Consider the following 20,186-nt stretch of genomic DNA (forward strand, 5'->3'; position numbering starts at 1 on the left):
GAAAACTCCTTGTATCATTATAATAATAATAAAATTATTATTAATGTTATTAATTACCTTCATATTTAACATGTCATTCTAGAGACATTTATCTTTGGTAACTTATAATTGTACGACTACTACTACTACTATCTATCTATCTATCTATCTATTTATGTGTCTTTGTGTCTGTCTTTCTGGCTGTCTGTTTCAAGTTTATTTATTCGTCTATCTATCTTGATATTTATTATGCTTTACCTGTTCATTCAGAAAGGCCTCCCTTCACTTCCAGCTATTAGATGCTGGACTGACCCTGTAAGGCAATGATTCAGGTTTGGGTAAACTGTCCACACAGTTATTGACTTGTTAGTCAGCAGATCAATAAAAGGGGGACGTCTTCCAGACGGCTGGATAGGGGATAAATATCTGAGCACCACCGCTCAGCAGTCAGAGGATCGCTCAGGGACCAGAAAAAGGGGTCTTGCCTAAGCACTTGTGAAGAAGAGAAAGTCAGTAACCAGGCTTCAGAGAGGGCATCTTTTGAGTCAACAAGATGAGGACACGGACGCTGCTGTTTCTGTGTGTCTGTGTGTGTGCCGCCTGGGCCCAAGGCAACTTCGAATATGATGATGACTACGAGCCGGTAAGTGTGTCGATTAATTGTGTCCGTCTTCGCCCAAATCTACAAGTGAATGTTAACGTGCATGTTACTGAGCTAAGATGGGTATCTAGATGCTGAAAGCTAATTAGGATTCTGACTGTACCATTTTATTAACAATGTTTTCCTTTTTTATCTTTATTAGAAGGCCCCAGGGGTAAGGTCCACATTAAGAACTCCAGCCTTGCAGAGAAATAAATGATTGTAGTTATAAGCAATTTGTTGTTGGTTGGTTGTTGATTATAAAGTTAGGATTCTCAATTTGAGACATTGCATTGTGTTTAATTTTTTTAACATCTTTTTTTAAAGTGCTTTTCCAAACTTAGCATCATGATTCTTAGTACTATTAGACCCAACACAACCATTTTTCATGATCGATATCAGTAGTCGTAGTGTTGCTGTACAATGATATTAAAGACAATCGGTGTAGCACAGAAACTGCAACCATATGACAACCTTTAATTCCAGTGTTCATTTATCAGCGATAGTTTCTCTTTGATTTTCCCTTTACAAGTTGATAACACTTCAACGGTAGGCTTAAACGGTAAGTAGAATGTCTCCATATGTAGACATTCTACCTACCGTTTAAGCTTATCTCAACTTATTTCAGTTATTATCAATTATAATTTCAATTATTTCAATTATTTCAATTATTATCAATTATTATCAATATATTAAGCTTATTTCAGCATGCATTTTATTTCATCACACTCTATACATCCTTTTCATACTTCTTTATTTCCATTCTACCCCCCCAGGTCAGATCAGGGACACATTCTGTGGACGCTCGCGGTCACCGGCCCGTTAACAGAGGCCGCGAAACCTACAACCCAGTTCGCTACGTACCACCACCTGTTAGTGTATCCACGAGGTAGGTGGACACATTGGAGCTAATTTCCAGTATTAGTAGAGCTAACAGACACATGGGTGACTGGGTAACAGACAGAAAAACACAACCAACCAAAGGAAGGTGCAGTGAGGGCATCCGGGTAGTGTAGTGGTCTATTCCGTTGCCTACCAACATGGGGAAGGTGGTTCGAATCCCTGTGTTACCAGAGGCTTGGTTGGGCGTCCCTACAGACACAATTGGCTGTGTCTTCGGGTGGGAGGCTGGATGTAGGTATTTGTCCCGGTTGCTGCACTAGTGCCTCCTCTGGTCGGTCGGGGCACTTGTTTGGGGGGTAGGGGGAACTGGGGGGGAATAATGCGAACCTCCCATGCACCACGACCCCCTGGCAAAACTCCTCACTGTCAGGTGAAAAGAAGTGGCTGGTGACTCCTCATGTATTGGAGGAGGCATGTGGTAGTCTGCAGCCCTCCCCGGATCAGCAGAGGGGGTGGAGCAGCGACCAGGACGACTTGGATGAGTGGGGAAATTGGCCGGATACAATTGGAGAGAAAAGGGGGGGGGGGTAGACGAAAAACAAAGAATAAAGAAAAAAGTAAAGGTAAGCAAATGGAGGAATAGACCTGATAAATGGATGGGTGGATGCATATACATACAGATGGATGGATGAATAGATGGGCCAATAGACAGATGGCTGGACGAATGGGGAAAAAAAAAAAATCAAAATCCTTATCCACAAACCTGTTCCAGTCAGTGAGAAACTCTTAGATTACCAGTTACGGGGATTAGACCTCCTCTTCTTCCTGTGGCTAGTGATGGCCTCCTACAGGAAAACAGCCAACAAAGTATTAACCTAGCAAAACGATGATGAGATAACAACCAAATAACACAAATCTGCCTCTAGGTACCGAGGACGACCCACGTCGGCCCCGACCGCAGAACTTAAGCAGCCCGAGGAGCTTGAGCAGCCAGAAGCCGGAGGTTGTTTGCACATCTCCGCGCAGATGGTGAGCAAACCCGACTACGGCCCTCTTTGTTTTTAGACATTCGCAAATGACGCACAGGCTATGTCTTGGTGAATGTATTATCGCAATGAGGAGGGGCCTGTAGCCTGTATACTATGGCAGTGGTTCTCAATCAGGTCCTCTGGCACCACCAGTACTGCTGATTTTCTATTCTGCTGAGTTGCTCATTATATCCGCCTGTTGTTTCAGTTATTCCAGCCACCGATCAGGCTTCTTTAGACATTAGAATTACAGAGGAACGTAATTAAACCTGGCAAAATAGCAAACCAGCGCTACTGGTGGTACCCAGCGACCTGGCTGAGGGTCGCTGTACTTTGGGACTACAGCTGCTTTTGCAGTCACCTTTTGTGTCTCTTTGATAATGTTTTATAGTCTGTTTATCGAGGCATGTCGGTCCATCGTGCTGCTACTTTCTTCTCCCATACAGAACGGCTGTTTTTCTGTAAACGTGGCTACCCGTTGAAGGAAAAACCAGATAAACTCGTAAAAACCAACATGTTTTCTGCGTAAGATTAAGACAAAGGAAGAGGAGAATGAAAAACAAAATTTAGCAGAGATTTTAAAAGTACTGTAAATACTATTCAAGGCGAGCAAAGAGATTTGTGAACATGTTTTGAATGCCGTGTAAGTAAGCATTTGTAAAACTAAAGGAAATATAAGCCAATAACCAAGAGCTCTCCCACTCCCCAGGGTGTTCTGTGCCCCAACGGCTGTGAGCTGAAGTCCACAATTGTTAAACAAGAGAGGAACGTCATGCAGGTAAACCCATCAATAATCACTTATAATATTCCCTCACATTTGCATTTTTGTTTTTGTGACCACGTCTTTTTTTCATTCTTATATATATATATATATATATATATATATATATATATATATATATAGTGTGTGTATGTGTGTGAGGTGGCATGGCTCAGGAGGTAGAGTGTGTCGTTTAGTAATCAGAAGGTCACTGGTTCGATACCCGGCTCCTCCAGAGAGTGTGTCAAAGTGTCCTTGAGCAAGACACTGAACCCCTAACTGCTTCTGATGAGCAGGTTGGCGCCTTGCATGGCAGCCTCCACCATCAGTGTATGAATGTGTGTGTGAATGGGTGAATGTGAGACATCCATAGTAAAGGACTTTGAGAGGTCAGTAGAGTAGAAAAGCAGCATATAAATGCAGTCCTTTTACCGTTTTATATAAGCAAATCAGGAAATAAATAATGACATACTAACTGAGTTGCCATACATTGGGGTGATATTCTTATCTCCCCCCTACGTGGTTCTTACTCATTTTAGACTGCTTTCATTCAGTAAAGCTCTCAAACAAACCAACTTCAGACAATACACAAAAGTTGAGACATTAATCGGGGATCATCGGCGGGTCTGGGGATTGACTTTATGTACCAAAAGCAGGTGCTGGTGAATATTCAAATATGTTATTTCCAACATATTTCTTCTAATGAAAAACACAAGCCTTCAGGAACCTCCTGGTCGGTTGCCTTTCCAGCGTGGCTGATTCAAATATTCAGCAGAGAATATTTACCAGCATTTGACTGAGGGCTGGTGATAATTCCCAGAAGTAGCTTAAATAATCATCAGCCCTTGGAAAAACATGTTCGATTGACCGATCTCCCCCCCGTGTCACGCAGGGCTTAAGCAGTCTCAGGAATCAGGTGGACGCTTTGTCAGGATCCTCCAACAACATCTACAACTATGTCGTGAGCATGTCTGGCTCCCTGAGAGAGAGGCAGCAAGTTGTTAATGGTGAGAACCTTATATTCGTGCCGAGGAAGCGCTATGTGAATTGTCGTACTTGTGATGAAAAGAAAAACCCAAGGGATTCACCACACAAAGGGACGCAAAAAAGGGGAGGGTAAAAACTTCAGCAGGGTCAACTGTTTCATCCACCTGGTGGTCAGTTGGGATTTATTAACGTTGCAGTAGGCCGTGTCATGCCTGCTGGGGGCAGTAGGCTCCATCTGTCCCACCCAGCATGTGTAAAAAATACAACCGCGTTACCGCCTTGTAACTGCAACACACATTCACACATGAGGCCTTCATGAAGGGCGAGAACAGTGCCATTGCACAACCATTTACACGCTTGCTTTAAACCCTGAAACAATACAGCTCTCGGCACTTTCTGATCTTCGCTCTCTCATTCTGCTCTCTGCAAAGGCAACAACAAGTTGGTAAATCAGTACACAGACAGCATTGAGGAACAACACGTCTTTATCAAGGAGACGGTGGACACGGTCTTCCCCTCCAACATCAGAATCCTACAGGTACGTAAGAGTCTATGACCTCCTAGAAAAACCCGCAGCAGACAGGGATAGAAAACCAACAAACAAAATAAACACAAACTGGGAGAAACAGGCTTTTGCTGTCCTCCATTTTAGTTTCGCTGACAGTTTCGCAGCTAGCAGTATGGTATTGGATGCACACAAACAAGGATAGCGAGGAATGAAAACTTGTGTTGTGGCTTGAGCAGGGCATTCTGGACAAGATCAGGAAGAAGATCCAGAAACTGGAGAGGGCCGTCCTGGTCCAGAGTGAACAGTGCGAAGAGCCATGCAAGACCACCTGCCCCATACCAGTGGTCTCTGGTTAGTATGAGAGATGGATGCGTGTGTGCGTTTGTGTGTGTGTGTGTGTGTGTCTATGGTTTATCTTTACATTACATACTGTATGCTTGTCTCTGCCTGTCTCCCTATATTTCTGCCTGCATGACTGCCTGTCTACCTGCTTTTCTGTTTGTGTGTCTTTCTACTGTCTGTCTGTTTGTTCACCTGCCTGCCTGAATGTGTGGCTATCTGCTCTTAGTTCTTTCCGTCTATCAAGCTTCTATTATATTTCTATCCTTCTGTGATGAAGGAATGTATGTTTGATGTGGTCTACTCCCTCTCTGTCTCTGTCTCTCTCTCTCTGTCTCTCTCTCTCTGTCTCTCTCTCCGTCCAGGTAAGGAGTGTGAGGATATCTACCGTCGCGGAGGCCGAGACTCCCAGATGTACCTAATCCAGCCTGACCCCCTTTACCCGCCATACAAGGTCTTCTGTGATCAGACCACCCAGAATGGAGGTGAGCGCTAGTAGACCGCTCCAGTTGTCTTCGTCTCTTCAGGGGGACCCCCCCTTTTTTTTCTTTTACGCCATGTGTCTCTCTCTCTCATACGTGATCTCAGGGTCACAGGAATGATAATCTTCTCACTACTCATTGATTGCATGTTTGGTGGTATATGAATTGAAACTTATCCTACTGTAGGGATGAGCTGCTCTGGATGACAGTATCAGTTAAATAGCCAAAATGTGTTAAAGTTGAACTGAGCAAACAAAAACGGATTTCCTCAAATCAAATGTAAATGTTTTTTCTTCTAATAACTGCTTATTCTTATATACACCATCTCTCCCTCTCTGTCTCCTCTCTGTCTGTCTGTCTGTCTGTCTGTCTGTCTGTCTGTCTGTCTGTCTGTCTGTCTGTCTGTCTGTCTGTCTGTCTCTCTCTCTCTCTCTCTCTCTCTCTCTCTCTCTCTCTCTCTCTCTCTCTCTCTCTCTCTCTCTCTCTCTCTCTAGGATGGCTGCTAATCCAGAACAGGCAGGATGGAAGTGTAGACTTTGGCCGTCGTTGGGATGACTATCGGCTTGGCTTTGGCAATATTGCCTTTGACGTTGGCAAGGGTCACTGTGAGACACCTGGTATGTCAATCCAGCAAGTAGTCCATCCTTACTGACAAGACTGGTGTACAGTAGCCTATAGTAGATAAGTGGTTCCCTTCAAGAGTCACTTCTCATTTCATAGAAAAATAAAAACTGCACTCTTTCTTGCCTGAACACCACAAGGTTCAGGACCGGGGCTTTAGGCCGCCAGGGGTGCAGTGGCTTGTGGCTAACTTGTCTTGTTCCCTCATCATGTTACAGGGGAATACTGGCTAGGCAATGACCGCATCAGTAAACTGACCAGAACAAATCCCAATGAGGTCCTTATTGAGATGGAGGACTGGGCAGGAGGCAAGGTGAGCCATTAAGATTTCTGTTGTCCCTCCTTTCGTAAGTAATTATCACTGCAGGGAGGTTTGTCATTGAAAGTGCTATTTTATAAAATGATGTTAAATCTGGAAGAATTGTTAAAATCAAGGGTAAGAATGAAAATAGAGGAAATACTTGTATAAAATGTCTTATTAAACCCCTTAAAATGGTAAACTGGAGAGATCGGGGTGTCCATTGCTTCATTAGCTTAGGGACCACACCTGTGCATAAGCACCTGTCTTCAATGTCCTTTGTATCTGTCAGACACTCAGGTGTTGTCTTTTTTGGGACCATACAGTCAGAGCAGGCTTCCTGTCTTGTGTAATGTTACACACTGCATTTTGATTAAAACTCCATATAAAGATATTGGTAACATATTATAGGTCCACGCCCAGTACAAACAGTTCTCGATCCAGCCAGAGGTGTCCAACTACATCCTGTCAGTGGGAACTTATAGTGGAAATGGTGGTAACTCGTTGATGGATGGAGCCACGGAGCTGTTTGGCGAAAACCGCACTATGACCATTCACAATGGCATGATGTTCAGCACCTACGACAGAGACAATGACAAATGGTAGGTTTACTCTGCGAGCACACGCGTTTGTGTGTGTACAGCTTTTATTTTGTTTAAGCAACTGAATTATAACCAGTTACATTATCTTGGGAAAAAAAAACAAGTGACATAAGGTGTAAAACAAAAACCATTACATTTATTTAAGTTAGCAAGTACAGCAACCCATGGTGTGTTTTCCTTTCACACAGCGTCAGACTTTCTAATCAGCAGAAATATCTTTCAGGGAAGTGACTGAACAGACCTAATGCCTTGCACCTGCTCTTCTCTTTTGCTCTGCCAGGACGTCAGGAGACCCCACCAAGCAGTGCTCCAGGGAAGACGGGGGTGGCTGGTGGTACAACCGCTGCCACGCAGCCAATCCCAACGGCCGATACTACATGGGCGGGAGCTACACGGCCCACATGGCCAAGCACGGCACAGACGATGGCATTGTCTGGATGAACTGGAAGGGCAGCTGGTACTCCCTCAAGGCCATCAGCATGAAGATCAGACCCTACTTTGCCTCTCGATAGGTGGGTTTGCAGAGGTGGTGGAGGGGGTGGGGTAGTCGAAGGCACACCTACACAGTGCATACAGGTAGCTCCCAAAATGAAACAAACGCCAACATAAAATGTCAACATAAAATGCATGTCAGACACATGCACTTACAACAAACTTGTATTTCTGAAAAAGTTCCTATCAGCATTTAACAAATTAAGAGTAACAAACCAAAATTTAAGTCAACTACATTGGACTTTATTGAACGGGTTTAGTTATCCTACGTCCTGGGTATGACGTTAAACTGCAACCGTCGGGTTGGCAGCGGCTAAACCGACATACCCACTTCAACCCTTTGGCTGTTATGAGGAGGGTGTGTGGACACCCAGCAGGACTAAAAACAAAACCTGTCAAAGGGCGGATGAGTTACTCTGTGAAACAACGGCCATCCATACCTGGAGAGGAGATGGGGACCACCAGGTACTCCCCCTACTGAAACACAATGATGACTCAACCTGTTGAGGCATCAGCTGTGCTCGTACGACCTCCATAGGTTACGGAACGGATGATGATGATGATGATGATGATGATTAGTTATCCTGGATTTCAAATGGCTGTAGTGGGCCGAAGGGTTTTGAATTTTTGTCAAACCATGTAAACTTTAGTTGTGGTTGGAAAAAAAAATCCATTGAAAATGTGGCTTTTTGTCTTCAATCAAAGTGTTCAGAAAGCATACTAAAACCTGTTGATAAGTGTCATGGCTGGTGACCAGCGAATCAGTCAAAATGAAGTGGTTGTTGAGACAACAAGAGTTTCCTGTTTAAAGACTTTTGTTGTTCGCACAACAAAGCCTGAATTGGTCTGCAGAACAACTACCTAACTTAAGATGAGCATCCTAATTTGAACACCTGTATCAAGTACACGCCTTTCCTTGTGCAGCCGGTTTCCACCCACTGATATTTATGCCAATATTATGTTCTCACCTTTAACCTTTCACTATGTGGCCATGGTTTTCCCCTCACAATGGGGAGAAACACTCCCCAGGATGTTTGTGTTCTGCTTCTGTGTCGCTTCAAAATTTTAACATCCTTGTGGAATCTCGGTACTTTTTGGGTCATTCTAACTCCTTTTATTTGAGGTGGTTTCTTGTTGCGCAAGGATGTGTGTAATCTTCATTTTTATGATACCACATTAGATATAAACCAGGTTTTTCCAGTATGCAATACAATTTATTTATTAATCAATCTCCCGCCCATAATCAGATGCCCCATTGATCAACCATATAGGTGGAGCAGGTGCTTCCCTGTGCAAAGAGGAGTCTCATCAGTCATTCCTTTTCCTGACGTTCTAATGGTCATGTCAACACTAATGGTTATGCTGACATTTTGCAACACCACTTTTCTTCCTGCTGTTTTTGGCAAATCATCCACACATGGTCTTGAGCTTTTTGTTACAGTTGTTTTGTTCACCCAAGTTTAACAGTTATGCAGATACATGGACGAATACACCATATAAGGAAAAAAAGATAAAAGGCAGCGTTGGAGAAATGTTGTAATGGCAGTTTACACCACCACAAATGAAGAAAAGACACCCTGTAGTTATGAGTGTGCTTCGATTTGCTCCCTGTTTTCATGTGTGATGTGTTATATTCTGTACTGCCGGCAGACGGTCCTTGCTGACCTCCGCTACTCAATAAACAAGCCGAAGAACAAACCCTGTCAGTCTGGTCTTTCTGTTTCACCCTTTATTTCTGCCCCATGTCCCATTTACAGATGTTTTCTGAAGCTTTTCTTATCCGGATGTCTGCTGCTGGTGGTCTGTTCTGCTGGTGGGAAGTGAGAGTGAAAGATTTCATTTCTAGTTACTCTTTGAGGTTTTACTGGTTGAATTCATCTTTTTTTTAATTATTCTTGTGCTGTCACATAAGGTTGAATTAGTTCATTTGGACATGTTTATTGAGAGAAAAGTTTCATTGCTCATCTAAGGGACATTTTCAGTCTAAACTGACTGCAGGTATCCTCACCCTTATAAATAATACAGTGGCATAACAACCAAAAACAATGATCAGTTTCATATGCAAATTAGCACGAGTATTAACTTCCAATGACTATGCACACCGGAGGGTGTGCTCCTATTATCAGGGCATCACACTCCTCAGCCTCCCTGGGAAAGTCTACTCTAGGGTACTGGAAAAGCTCCGACCGATAGTCGAACTTCGGACCCAGGACGAACAAGGCTGATACCGTCCTGATCGTGGAACAACAGACCAACTCTTTACTCTTGCGAAAGTGCTGAGGGAGGCATGGGAGTTTGACCAGCCAGTCTACATGTGTTTTGTGGACGTGGAGAAGGCTGATGACAGTGTGCACTCTGTGGGGGCTACTGTGGGGGTATGGGGTAATGGGGCAGTTGCTACAAGCCACCCAGTCCTCGTATAATCAAAGAGAGCTGTGTCAGTATTCTCGGCACAAAGTCGAACACATTTTTGGTGGGTGTTGGACTCCGCCACGGTTGTCCCTTGTCTCCGATTCTGTTTGTGATATTCTTGGACAGGATGTCAAAGCGCAGCCAAGGTGAAGAGTGTGTCCATTCTGGGAACCTCAGAATTGCATCGCTGCTCTTCGTCCTGGCCTGACGCTTTAGCTATCCTGTGTTGCACCATCCCCTTGGCCAGTGGCTGTTTAGTTTCTCTGATGTACAAGTCACAGGAATCCTCCTGGCATTGAACAGCATTCTGTCGCCATCTTACAATGGTGTGATTGCAACCATTCCCAAATCCTTTGTGAATAGTACACATTGCCATTGAAAAGTCACAGCAATTTGCTTATGAAACTGGTTGTTGTTTTTGGTCATTATGCCACTGTATTGTTTATAAGGGTGGGGATACCTGCAGTCAGTTGAAACTGAAGAGGTCACATCGCGAACCCGGAAGCGGAACAACTGCAGACGAAAGTTTCAGCCTGTCTCAGCAATGCAAACGTGCTGCCGTCCAACATCAACAGAGACATATCACAGTTTGTTTATTTTGATGAACATCATTGACATAAACAAAATAAACAAACAAACAAGAGGAAAGGTCTCACGATTCTCAGTAAAGACAATAACATCATCATCCTTCCGGCACACAAAGGCAGATGCACTGTTATATTAAACGAGACAGACTATCATGAGAAAGTTATGACGTTACTTAGCAACATGTATACTTACGAGCCCCTGAAACGAGCTCCAGCCAGTGGTTGTAAGAAAAAGGTGATAGAAGCTGAAAGAACAGGACAATGCTACTGACAGAATGTTGTACCAGTTTATACCCAGGGGAAGCTACACCTAGTCTGTATGGTTTACCTAAGATACATAAACAGGATGTGCCACTATGGCCTACCGTTTATATGATTAACTCATTGACCTATAACATCTCTTAATAAGTTTCTTGCATCTATTCTTAACCTGTTGGAAAGTAGTAATGAACATTACATTCAGAACATTGGATTTATTTCCATATGACATTTATTTCCATACGGTGTTAAAGAAAGACGCTTATTTAAACAGGAAGGAGTGTGTTCTTCATGACATCCAGGCTGAGCATCATTGACGACTAGTATAATGTCACTGGGTACAGGGAATCATCTGGCATCATTTAAGCCAACATGATAGTAGTGAAGGACATACATGCAAACACTTTTGGTAAAATGCTACCATTATCTTCATATATCCACAACTGCTTCAAAAATAAGGGCCTTTAAACACTGCTGTACAAAATGTGCTTGGGGTTGTATTTAGACGGTGGTGGCGGCTTGGAGGACCACTATTACTTGGCACAGAATTACTCTCAAACGATTTAAGAGGTAGCTTCAAAAGACACATCAACTGAATATCGCCGTAAACTGTTGTGTTTATTACCACTGTAGAGCACCAGAGTCAAAACCTTCTGAGGATTTTCTAAATCTAGTCATTGTTGAAAACTTCTTAAATCATCATGAACAACAGCGGTGTGTTTTTTTTCTTTTGTGAGGTCCTCTGAAAAACACATGAAAAACTGCTGAGGAAATCACAAGTCACTCGTTCGTTTGTTCATTCGTTCATTTATTCATTCATTCATGTTGCAGTCATTCAACCTTCCTAGTCAAACGTTCTTTATTCCAGTTCTAAAAGATTTTGACCTTCCAGGTCTGAAGAGTCGTCCAGTACCTCCTCCAGAACCACTTGGTTCTGTTCAATGTCCTCAAACTGGGTCAGCAGTTCTCTCTGAACTGCAGCAATGGTCTTGTATTCTCTGGATGGTGCCAGGCCGAGGTCCACGGGCTGCAGCTTTATATGTGGGATGTGTACCAGCGGAGCCACCTTCTCTCTTTGTGTCAAAGCCTTAGCCAACTGCTTCAAGTCTGTTTCAAGTGCCTTGTAGCCGGGATGGTCGGTGTGGAAAGGTAAGGCTGAGTGGCAGGAGCCACTGCAGGCTCGTAACTTGATGTCGATGTCCACCTAATGGGGTAAAAGAAGATAACGACGTCACCGATTGTGAAAACTTTCTTCTTCTTTTTTTTTTTCTTGTTGGATTTTTCTCTCCCTTTTTCTCCCCAGTTGTATCCGGCCAATTACCCCCCTCTGCCGATCCGGGGATGGCTGCAGACTACCACATGCCTCCACCGATACATGTGGAGTCGCCAGCCGCTTCTTTTCACCTGACAGTGAGGAGTTTTGCCAGGGGGATGTAACACGTGGAAGGATCACGCTATTCCCCCCAGTTCCCCCCCCCTTGAACAGGCACCCCGACTGACCAGAGGAGGCGCTAGTACAGCGACCAGGACACACACCCACATCCAGCTTCCCACCCGCATACACGGCCAATTGTGTCTGTAGGGATGCCCAACTAAGCCGGAGGTAACATGGGGATTCGGACTGGCGATCCCCATGTTGGTAGGCAATGGAATAAAAGAATAGACCACTACACTACCCGGATGCTGCCCCCTAGAAGAGTTCAGTTGGTATGGAAGTTTAAAAAAAAAGAAATCAGCAGGAGGAGGTGGAGAAAATGCTGGTCAGTGCAGTCCATTTGGGATATTTCAACACTGGATGCACAAACAGCAAATATTTATTTGGACAAAGGTCATTCTGTCCAACAAAGGTAAGCAGCTAATAACGTTGTTTTTGTATGTTTTTAAGGGCAAAGGTCATGATGCAGGTTTAGAACTAACTCACAATTGGGGCTTTTAGATGGGGAACACTCCACTTCTGCACCGCAACGCACTTTTGTCAGGTTTGCTGTCTTTTTTTTAAACCAATTCCAGTTTCAACAGTTATGCAATTCCTGTTCTATTTGTTTTTTGTGGAGCAGAATAAGCCAGAGGGTACATAGGACGATGACTGATTCTTTGTTAGCTAGTTGAAATTACTGGCATTATGTTGTAACTTCCAAACAAATCAATTAGCCAAACTAACACCCACCCCTGTTCAAAACCTGTCCTTTTAAGTACATGCTTTGGAGAAAAATATGTTGTGGTTTTGTAAAAGATGTCATCTCTGCACCCCTACTCTCATCCTCTTCTCCAACCAACCTGTCCCTCCACCTCTCCTCACCTCAGTCTGGTACAAGTCCTTTATCTGTCTCTGGACTTTCCCTTGCAGATCCTTGAGTTTTTGGGACAATGCGGCCGAGCGTTTCCGTAATGACCTTAGCTTCCTCGCCAGCTGGTCGGCGTGCTCCACGTACTTCAGTTCTGACACTGAAGAAGAAAGGCAGACACGGAGGTTAGGTACAGAGCGCCATCAAGGCCACACTAAACACGTAAAGACAGTCATTCACAGCAGCAGGTCGGTTTTCCTTTCTTTATTACATGGTGAAGGGTTTCCGGACACCACTCTGCTCCCCATTTATAAAGGCCAACACGTTCGCTCCTGGTAGGTGCCCAGCATAACCACAGCCATGCAGCTGTTGGTCACTTTGAACCCATCCATCCACCCACCCATATCCAAACTGCTTATCCTGTCCTGCTCTCAGGGTCGCGGGGATGCTGGAGCCTATCCTGCCAGTCATTGGGCGGCAGGCAGGGAGACACCTTGAACAGGCCGCCAGTCCATCACAGCCCCCCCACACACACACACACATTCAATATACAATTTAGCATGTATACTACTCACTCACACCCTGGTTACATCCCATATTGGCTACTGTAATTCTATCCTCTTTGGTCTTCCCCTCTTCATAAACTTCAGTTGGTTCAGAATTCAGCTACCCGTATCATTACCAGAACTCCTTCCATAGATCATATCACTCCTGTTCTTCAGCAACTCCATTGGCTCCCTGTTAAATACCGTATTGACTTCAAGATTCTGCTCCTCCCCCATAAGGCCCTTAATAACCTAGCTCCTTCATATCTTTCTGAACTCCTTCATATCCACACGCCCTCCCGCACTCTCAGATCCTCTTCTGCTGTCCAACTCACTACACCATCGGCCCACTTGACTACCATGGGGTCTAGAGCCTTCAGTCATTCTGCCCCCCGCCTATGGACCTCTCTCCCACAAGACACTCACAACATTGACTCTCTTTCAACCTTCAAATCCCATCTCAAAACGCACCTTTTCAATCTGGCATATTCAGTCTGATCCACGCTTCATTGAGTTTGGTGCAAATGATGATTTTTACTTATCTGTTGTGTTAACTTTTTATTGTCAACCCTGCTTTGTTTTGATTTTATGCTGTCTGATACAGTGCAGCTTGTTTTTTTGTTTTGTTTTGTTTGTTTTAACTGTGTTCTGTAAGGTGTCCTTGAGTGCTCTGAAAAGCGCCCACAAATAAAACGTATTATTATTATTAGCATGGCCGATTCACCTAACCTGCATGTCTTTGGACTATGGGAGGAAACCAGAGCACCCGGAGGAAACCCACGCAGACACGGGGAGAACATGCAAACTCCACACAGAGGACGACCCGGAATGACCCCCAAGGTTGGACTACCCCGGGGCTCGAACCCAGGACCTTCTTGCTGTAAGGTGACTGCGGTAACCACTATACACACTCTAAAAAATGCTGGGTTGTTTTCTCAACCCAAACGGTGGGTTGAGGCTGCTTGACCATATTTTGGGTTATTTTAACTCATTCTGGGTTGTTTTCTGTAACCCAGCTCCCCCAGCTGCAACTGCCGTGTGAACGACTCGTGCCCCCTCGAAAGAAAATGCCAGACGAAAGGAGTTTTCTACCAAGCTACGGTGACGAGAGAGGACAATGGCAAAATAGAGACATACGTGAGTCTAACAGAGGGAACATTCAAAAATAGGTTTAATGCACACATGTGTAGCTTTAGAAACCACCGTTTGAAGAATGTCACATCTTTAAACCGTTATATTTGGTCATTGGCGGACAGAAACATTAATTATTCAACAATCTGGAAAATCCTCTGAAAGAACAAAGCACATTCAAGCAGTAGTAAAATGTGCAATCTATGTCTCACTGAAAAATATTTATCATACAACCCACAAATGTCCACACTGAATAACAGGAATGAATTGGCCAGCAGTTGAAGACAGCTATAAACACATATTTTGCCATTATAAATAAATCATGCCAATAGACAAATACACCCCCCCCCCGCCGCCCCCGCCATTGGACCGTTAGCGATCACATGCTTTTGAAATTTTTTTGTATGTTGCACCTCTCTCTTCCCCATTGGACATTGTGCACGTGATGTGCATGACGAGGCAGTAAATGGCGCGTCCTTTCCTCGGACGGCTTTATTGACAGCTGATTGCATGAAACAGGCTTGTACTGTCTCATAAAGAATTTACTTGACTCACCGGATTATTTTGCTCCTTATTTGTTGAGCACTTTCCCTACCGTTGAGTGTTTCTTTTAACGAAGTTATTTTCGCTCCTCATCTTGTTGAGCCCTTCTGAAACCGAGATGGAACAAGTAAATGTCGGCTACTCGACAAAGCACATGCCAGCACCGACGCAGAGAGACTACTTGAAGGGCCTTGTCTCAAAAACCCAGAAGTTCATAAGAGCGGTAAGATGGAGAGCTTGTTTTCTTTCTAAACCCGGGCGATAAGCCAACTGACAAGCAGAAGTATGGATTCAAATCTACAAAATCACCGCCGTCCATCCCTGAATTGAAACTCTATGCTCGAACTGATTAAAAACGTCAAATTGAAACCACTAACTAAAACATTCCAGAAGAAATTGCGTAATGATTCAAAAAAGATAAAAGAAGATGATATGCTGCTCATTGCTGCCGACAAAACCACTAACTTTTATAAATTAAAACCCGCGCAATACGGCGACCTCCTAGAAAATGACGTTACAACGTCATACAAGAGGGCCGCGGGGATCACTGAGAGAGAGGTACTGCCGAGAGAGAGGTACTGCCGAGAGAGGTACTACCGAGAGAGAGAGAGAGAGGTACTGCCGAGAGAGAGGTACTGCCGAGAGAGGTACTACCGAGAGAGAGAGAGAGGTACTGCCGAGAGAGAGGTACTGCCGAGAGAGAGAGAGAGGTACTGCCGAGAGAGAGGTACTGCCGAGAGAGAGGTACTGCCGAGAGAGAGGTACTACCGAGAGAGACGTACTACCGAGAGAGAGGTACTGCCGAGAGAGAGGTACTGCCGAGAGAGAGGTACTACCGAGAGAGAGGTACTGCCGAGAGAGAGGTACTCGTACTGCCGAGAGAGAGGTACTGCCGAGAGAGAGGTACTACCGAGAGAGAGGTACTGCCGAGAGAGAGGTACTGCCGAGAGAGAGGTACTACCGAGAGAGAGGTACTGCCGAGAGAGAGGTACTCGTACTGCCGAGAGAGAGGTACTGCCGAGAGAGAGGTACTGCCGAGAGAGAGGTACTGCCGAGAGAGAGGTACTACCGAGAGAGAGGTACTGCCGAGAGAGAGGTACTGCCGAGAGAGAGGTACTCGTACTGCCGAGAGAGAGGTACTACCGAGAGTGAGGTACTGCCGAGAGAGAGGTACTACCGAGAGAGAGGTACTGCCGAGAGAGCGGTACTACCGAGAGAGACGTACTGCCGAGAGAGAGGTACTGCCGAGAGAGAGGTACTGCCGAGAGAGAGGTACTACCGAGAGAGAGGTACTACCGAGAGAGAGGTACTGCCGAGAGAGAGAGGTACTGCCGAGAGAGAGAGGTACTACCGAGAGAGACGTACTGCCGAGAGAGAGAGGTACTACCGAGAGAGACGTACTGCCGAGAGAGAGGTACTGCCGAGAGAGACGTACTGCCGAGAGAGAGGTACTGCCGAGAGAGAGGTACTACCGAGAGTGAGGTACTGCCGAGAGAGAGGTATTACCGAGAGAGAGGTACTGCCGAGAGAGCGGTACTACCGAGAGAGACGTACTGCCGAGAGAGAGGTACTACCGAGAGAGACGTACTGCCGAGAGAGAGAGGTACTACCGAGAGAGACGTACTGCCGAGAGAGAGGTACTGCCGAGAGAGAGGTACTACCGAGAGAGACGTACTGCCGAGAGAGAGAGGTACTGCCGAGAGAGAGGTACTGCCGAGAGAGAGGTACTGCCGAGAGAGACGTACTGCCGAGAGAGAGGTACTGCCGAGAGAGAGGTACTGCCGAGAGAGAGGTACTACCGAGAGAGAGGTACTGCCGAGAGAGACGTACTGCCGAGAGAGAGGTACTGCCGAGAGAGAGAGGTACTGCCGAGAGAGAGAGGTACTACCGAGAGAGAGGTACTGCCGAGAGAGACGTACTGCCGAGAGAGAGGTACTGACGAAAGACAAAAAAAAATAAAAATCGCCTCGGACCTAAAATTAGACAACGGCATTGACGTCACTGCCCGGAACCAAGCCTTCATCACTCTGAGGGACCACAAACCGAACTTTTTAAACAAGCCAACATGTAGACTGATCAACCCCACCAAACCGGTAATGGGAAAGATAAGTAAAAAACACAAAAAAACCCCGAAACAAAACAAAACGATCAAATCTTGATAAAAGTCCCCGTAAACCAATGGAAAAACACGGAGCAAATATTAGAATGGTTTAGGAACATAGGTGACAAGAAGAACTGCAGATTCATATGTTCTGATATCTGCCGGTTCTACCCCTCCATAAGCAAAGAGTTACTATCCAAAGCCGTCGACACACGGTGATATCCGAGCAAGATGGAGACATTATATACCAGGCGAAGGAATCACTTGTACCACAATGGAAACCCATGGCAGAAAAAAGGTAGTAGTAAATTTGATGTAACCATGGGCAGCCTCGACGGGGCGGAAACTTGTGAACTAGTTGGAATGTATTTGTTGTCTCAACTACAGGACCTGGACATCAATGTTGGACTCTATAGGGATGATGGGCTAGCAATTAGTAGCAAAACACCAAGAGGGGTCGAGCAAATTAAGAAAACAATATGCAAAACATTCTCAAACAATGGGTAAAAATCACTATTGAAGCAAACAAAAAACAAATTGACTTTCTGGACATCTCAATTGACCTTAGGAACGGCACATACAAGCCGTACATTAAGCCCAACAACACGCTGCTGTATGTCCATAGAGAGAGCAACCACCCATCCTCCATCTTGAAGAACATCCCAGAAAGCATTAATAGAAGACTCAAAATTATCATCTAATGAGTCCATCTTCAATGAAGCTGCACCCCCATACCAAGATGCATTACAAAAGAGCGGCGACAATTTTAAGCTCAAATACAACCCACCAATAAATACTGACTGCCAGCAATCCAGAAAACGAAACATCACCTGGTACAACCCACCCTACAGTGATACCCTGGCCACAAACATTGGTAGGCAGTTTTTTGAACTTTTGGACAAGCGCTTTACCCCGGACCATCAACTGAGGACGATATTCAATAGGAACACCATCAAAATTAGTTACAGCCGCATGCCTAACATTCAACAAATAATATCGTCCCACAGCACAAGGATCATGAACAAATCAGTGCCACCTTCATCACACCGGACTCCCCCAACTGCAACTGCCGTGTGAACGACTCATGCCCCCTCGAAAGAAAATGCCAGACGAAGGGAGTTATCCGCCAAGCTACGGAGACGAGAAATGACAACGGCAAAATAGAGACATATGTCAGTCTAAGCCGTTATATTTGGTCATTGGCGGACAGAAACATTAATTATTCAACCACCTGGAAAATCCTCTCAAAGAACAAAGCATATTCCACCAGTAGTAAAATGTGCAACCTATGTCTCACTGAAAAATATTTTATCATTTGCAAACCAGAAATGTCCACACTGAATAACAGGAATGAATTTGCCAGCAGTTGCAGACATAGATATAAGCACATATTTTGTAATTATAAATAAATCATGACAATAGACAAATACCCCCCCCCCCCCGCCCCCATTGGACCGTTAGCGATCACGTGTTTTTGAGTTTTGAATGTCGCACCTCCGTTAGCGATCACGTGTTTTTGAAATGTTTGTATGTTGTACCTCTCCCTTCCCCATTGGACATTGTGCACGTCATGTGCATGATGAGGCAGTAAATCGTCCTCGAGTGGCTTTATTGACAGCTGATGATTGCTTATGACATGAAACAGGCTTGTACTGTCTCATAAAGAATTTACTTGACTCACTGGATTATTTTGCTCCTTATTTGTTGAGCACTTTCCCTACCATTGAGTGTTTCTTTTAACAAACTTTTATATATACATATACACACACACACACACACACACACACACACACACACACACACACACACACACACACACAAACACAGTATACTACTAACCCTGTATGAATGTGATGATTGCACTTTGGACCACCCAGCAAAAAAACAAAACAAAAAACAGTCTTCCGCTGTTGGCCAATGATCACCTTCAAGCAGTTTGAATCCAAGTGCCTTTCTCAAAGATACCTCATACATAGTGGTTACTAACATTTGCACACTTTCCACTGCTCACTTCCCATGTAAATTGCATATTCTACATCTGTAACTCGCCTGTGTACTCATATTTTGCTATCTATGATAATCTATCTATTTATCGCTATCTATTTATCCAAGTGTTGTCAGTGTGTCTCACCATATTTGTTGACTATGACTCGACGGTTGGCATTGTAGATGGGAATGATGGTGGTCATGGTCTTCTCAGCCATACTCTTGTACCTCTGTGCCCTCTCACACACCATCCTCGTTCTGCTCTCCACCTCTTGCTCCTTCTGCAACATCAAACCCTGGAGCCTGCAGCCCGAAGGGCATGTAGACACCTTGGGGGCAGAGAACAGAGAAGTTTAACAGGCTCTCTTCTTTCTCTCTCTCTCTCTCTCTCTCTCTCTCTCTCTCTCTCTCTCTCTCTCTCTCTCTCTCTCTCTCTCTCTCTCTCCCTGTCTCAGTCTCTCTCTCTCTCTCTGTTTACCAGTCTTAAGCACAGTAAATATGTTGTCTAAAGGGCAGTGTCATACTTTTGAGCAAATTCTTTGGAGTTTCATTTTTGGGGGAGAGTTGATTGTGCTCCCAATTACTGACGGGTATAGACATTATTGTTTACATTTTATCATCCTCATTATACTTATGAACGTAACACTATTTTGCCAGAAGAAGGAATGGGCAAGTGAAGTTCGCAGCTTTTGGCTCAGGGAAAATGACAAGTCTTTCGGTCTGCTCAGTTACATGCCTTTATCTCATGTTAGGTCTTAA

General features: G+C 44.6%; 2 protein-coding genes across 2 annotated transcripts; one reads left to right on the forward strand and one right to left on the reverse strand.

The window, feature by feature from the left end:
- The first annotated feature begins 413 nt into the window (after positions 1 to 413).
- Positions 414 to 9,277, forward strand: fgb (fibrinogen beta chain). Its single transcript, XM_056300299.1, has 12 exons — positions 414 to 622; positions 1,396 to 1,508; positions 2,389 to 2,491; positions 3,200 to 3,268; positions 4,143 to 4,257; positions 4,669 to 4,775; positions 4,982 to 5,096; positions 5,450 to 5,569; positions 6,061 to 6,183; positions 6,406 to 6,500; positions 6,897 to 7,087; positions 7,368 to 9,277. The coding sequence occupies exons 1-12, from the start codon at positions 533 to 535 to the stop codon at positions 7,597 to 7,599; spliced, it is 1,473 nt and encodes a 490-aa protein (XP_056156274.1). The 5' UTR covers positions 414 to 532; the 3' UTR covers positions 7,600 to 9,277.
- Positions 9,278 to 10,867: 1,590 nt separating this feature from the next.
- LOC130130887 (fibrinogen alpha chain) lies at positions 10,868 to 19,771 on the reverse strand. Its single transcript, XM_056300747.1, has 3 exons — positions 19,573 to 19,771; positions 13,136 to 13,281; positions 10,868 to 12,040 (listed from the first exon to the last, which is right to left on the reverse strand). The coding sequence occupies exons 1-3, from the start codon at positions 19,715 to 19,717 to the stop codon at positions 11,696 to 11,698; spliced, it is 636 nt and encodes a 211-aa protein (XP_056156722.1). The 5' UTR covers positions 19,718 to 19,771; the 3' UTR covers positions 10,868 to 11,695.
- Positions 19,772 to 20,186: the final 415 nt, after the last annotated feature.

The sequence above is a fragment of the Lampris incognitus genome, chromosome 20, assembly GCF_029633865.1.
Source record: "Lampris incognitus isolate fLamInc1 chromosome 20, fLamInc1.hap2, whole genome shotgun sequence".
NCBI classification, from domain to species: Eukaryota; Metazoa; Chordata; class Actinopteri; order Lampriformes; family Lampridae; genus Lampris; species Lampris incognitus.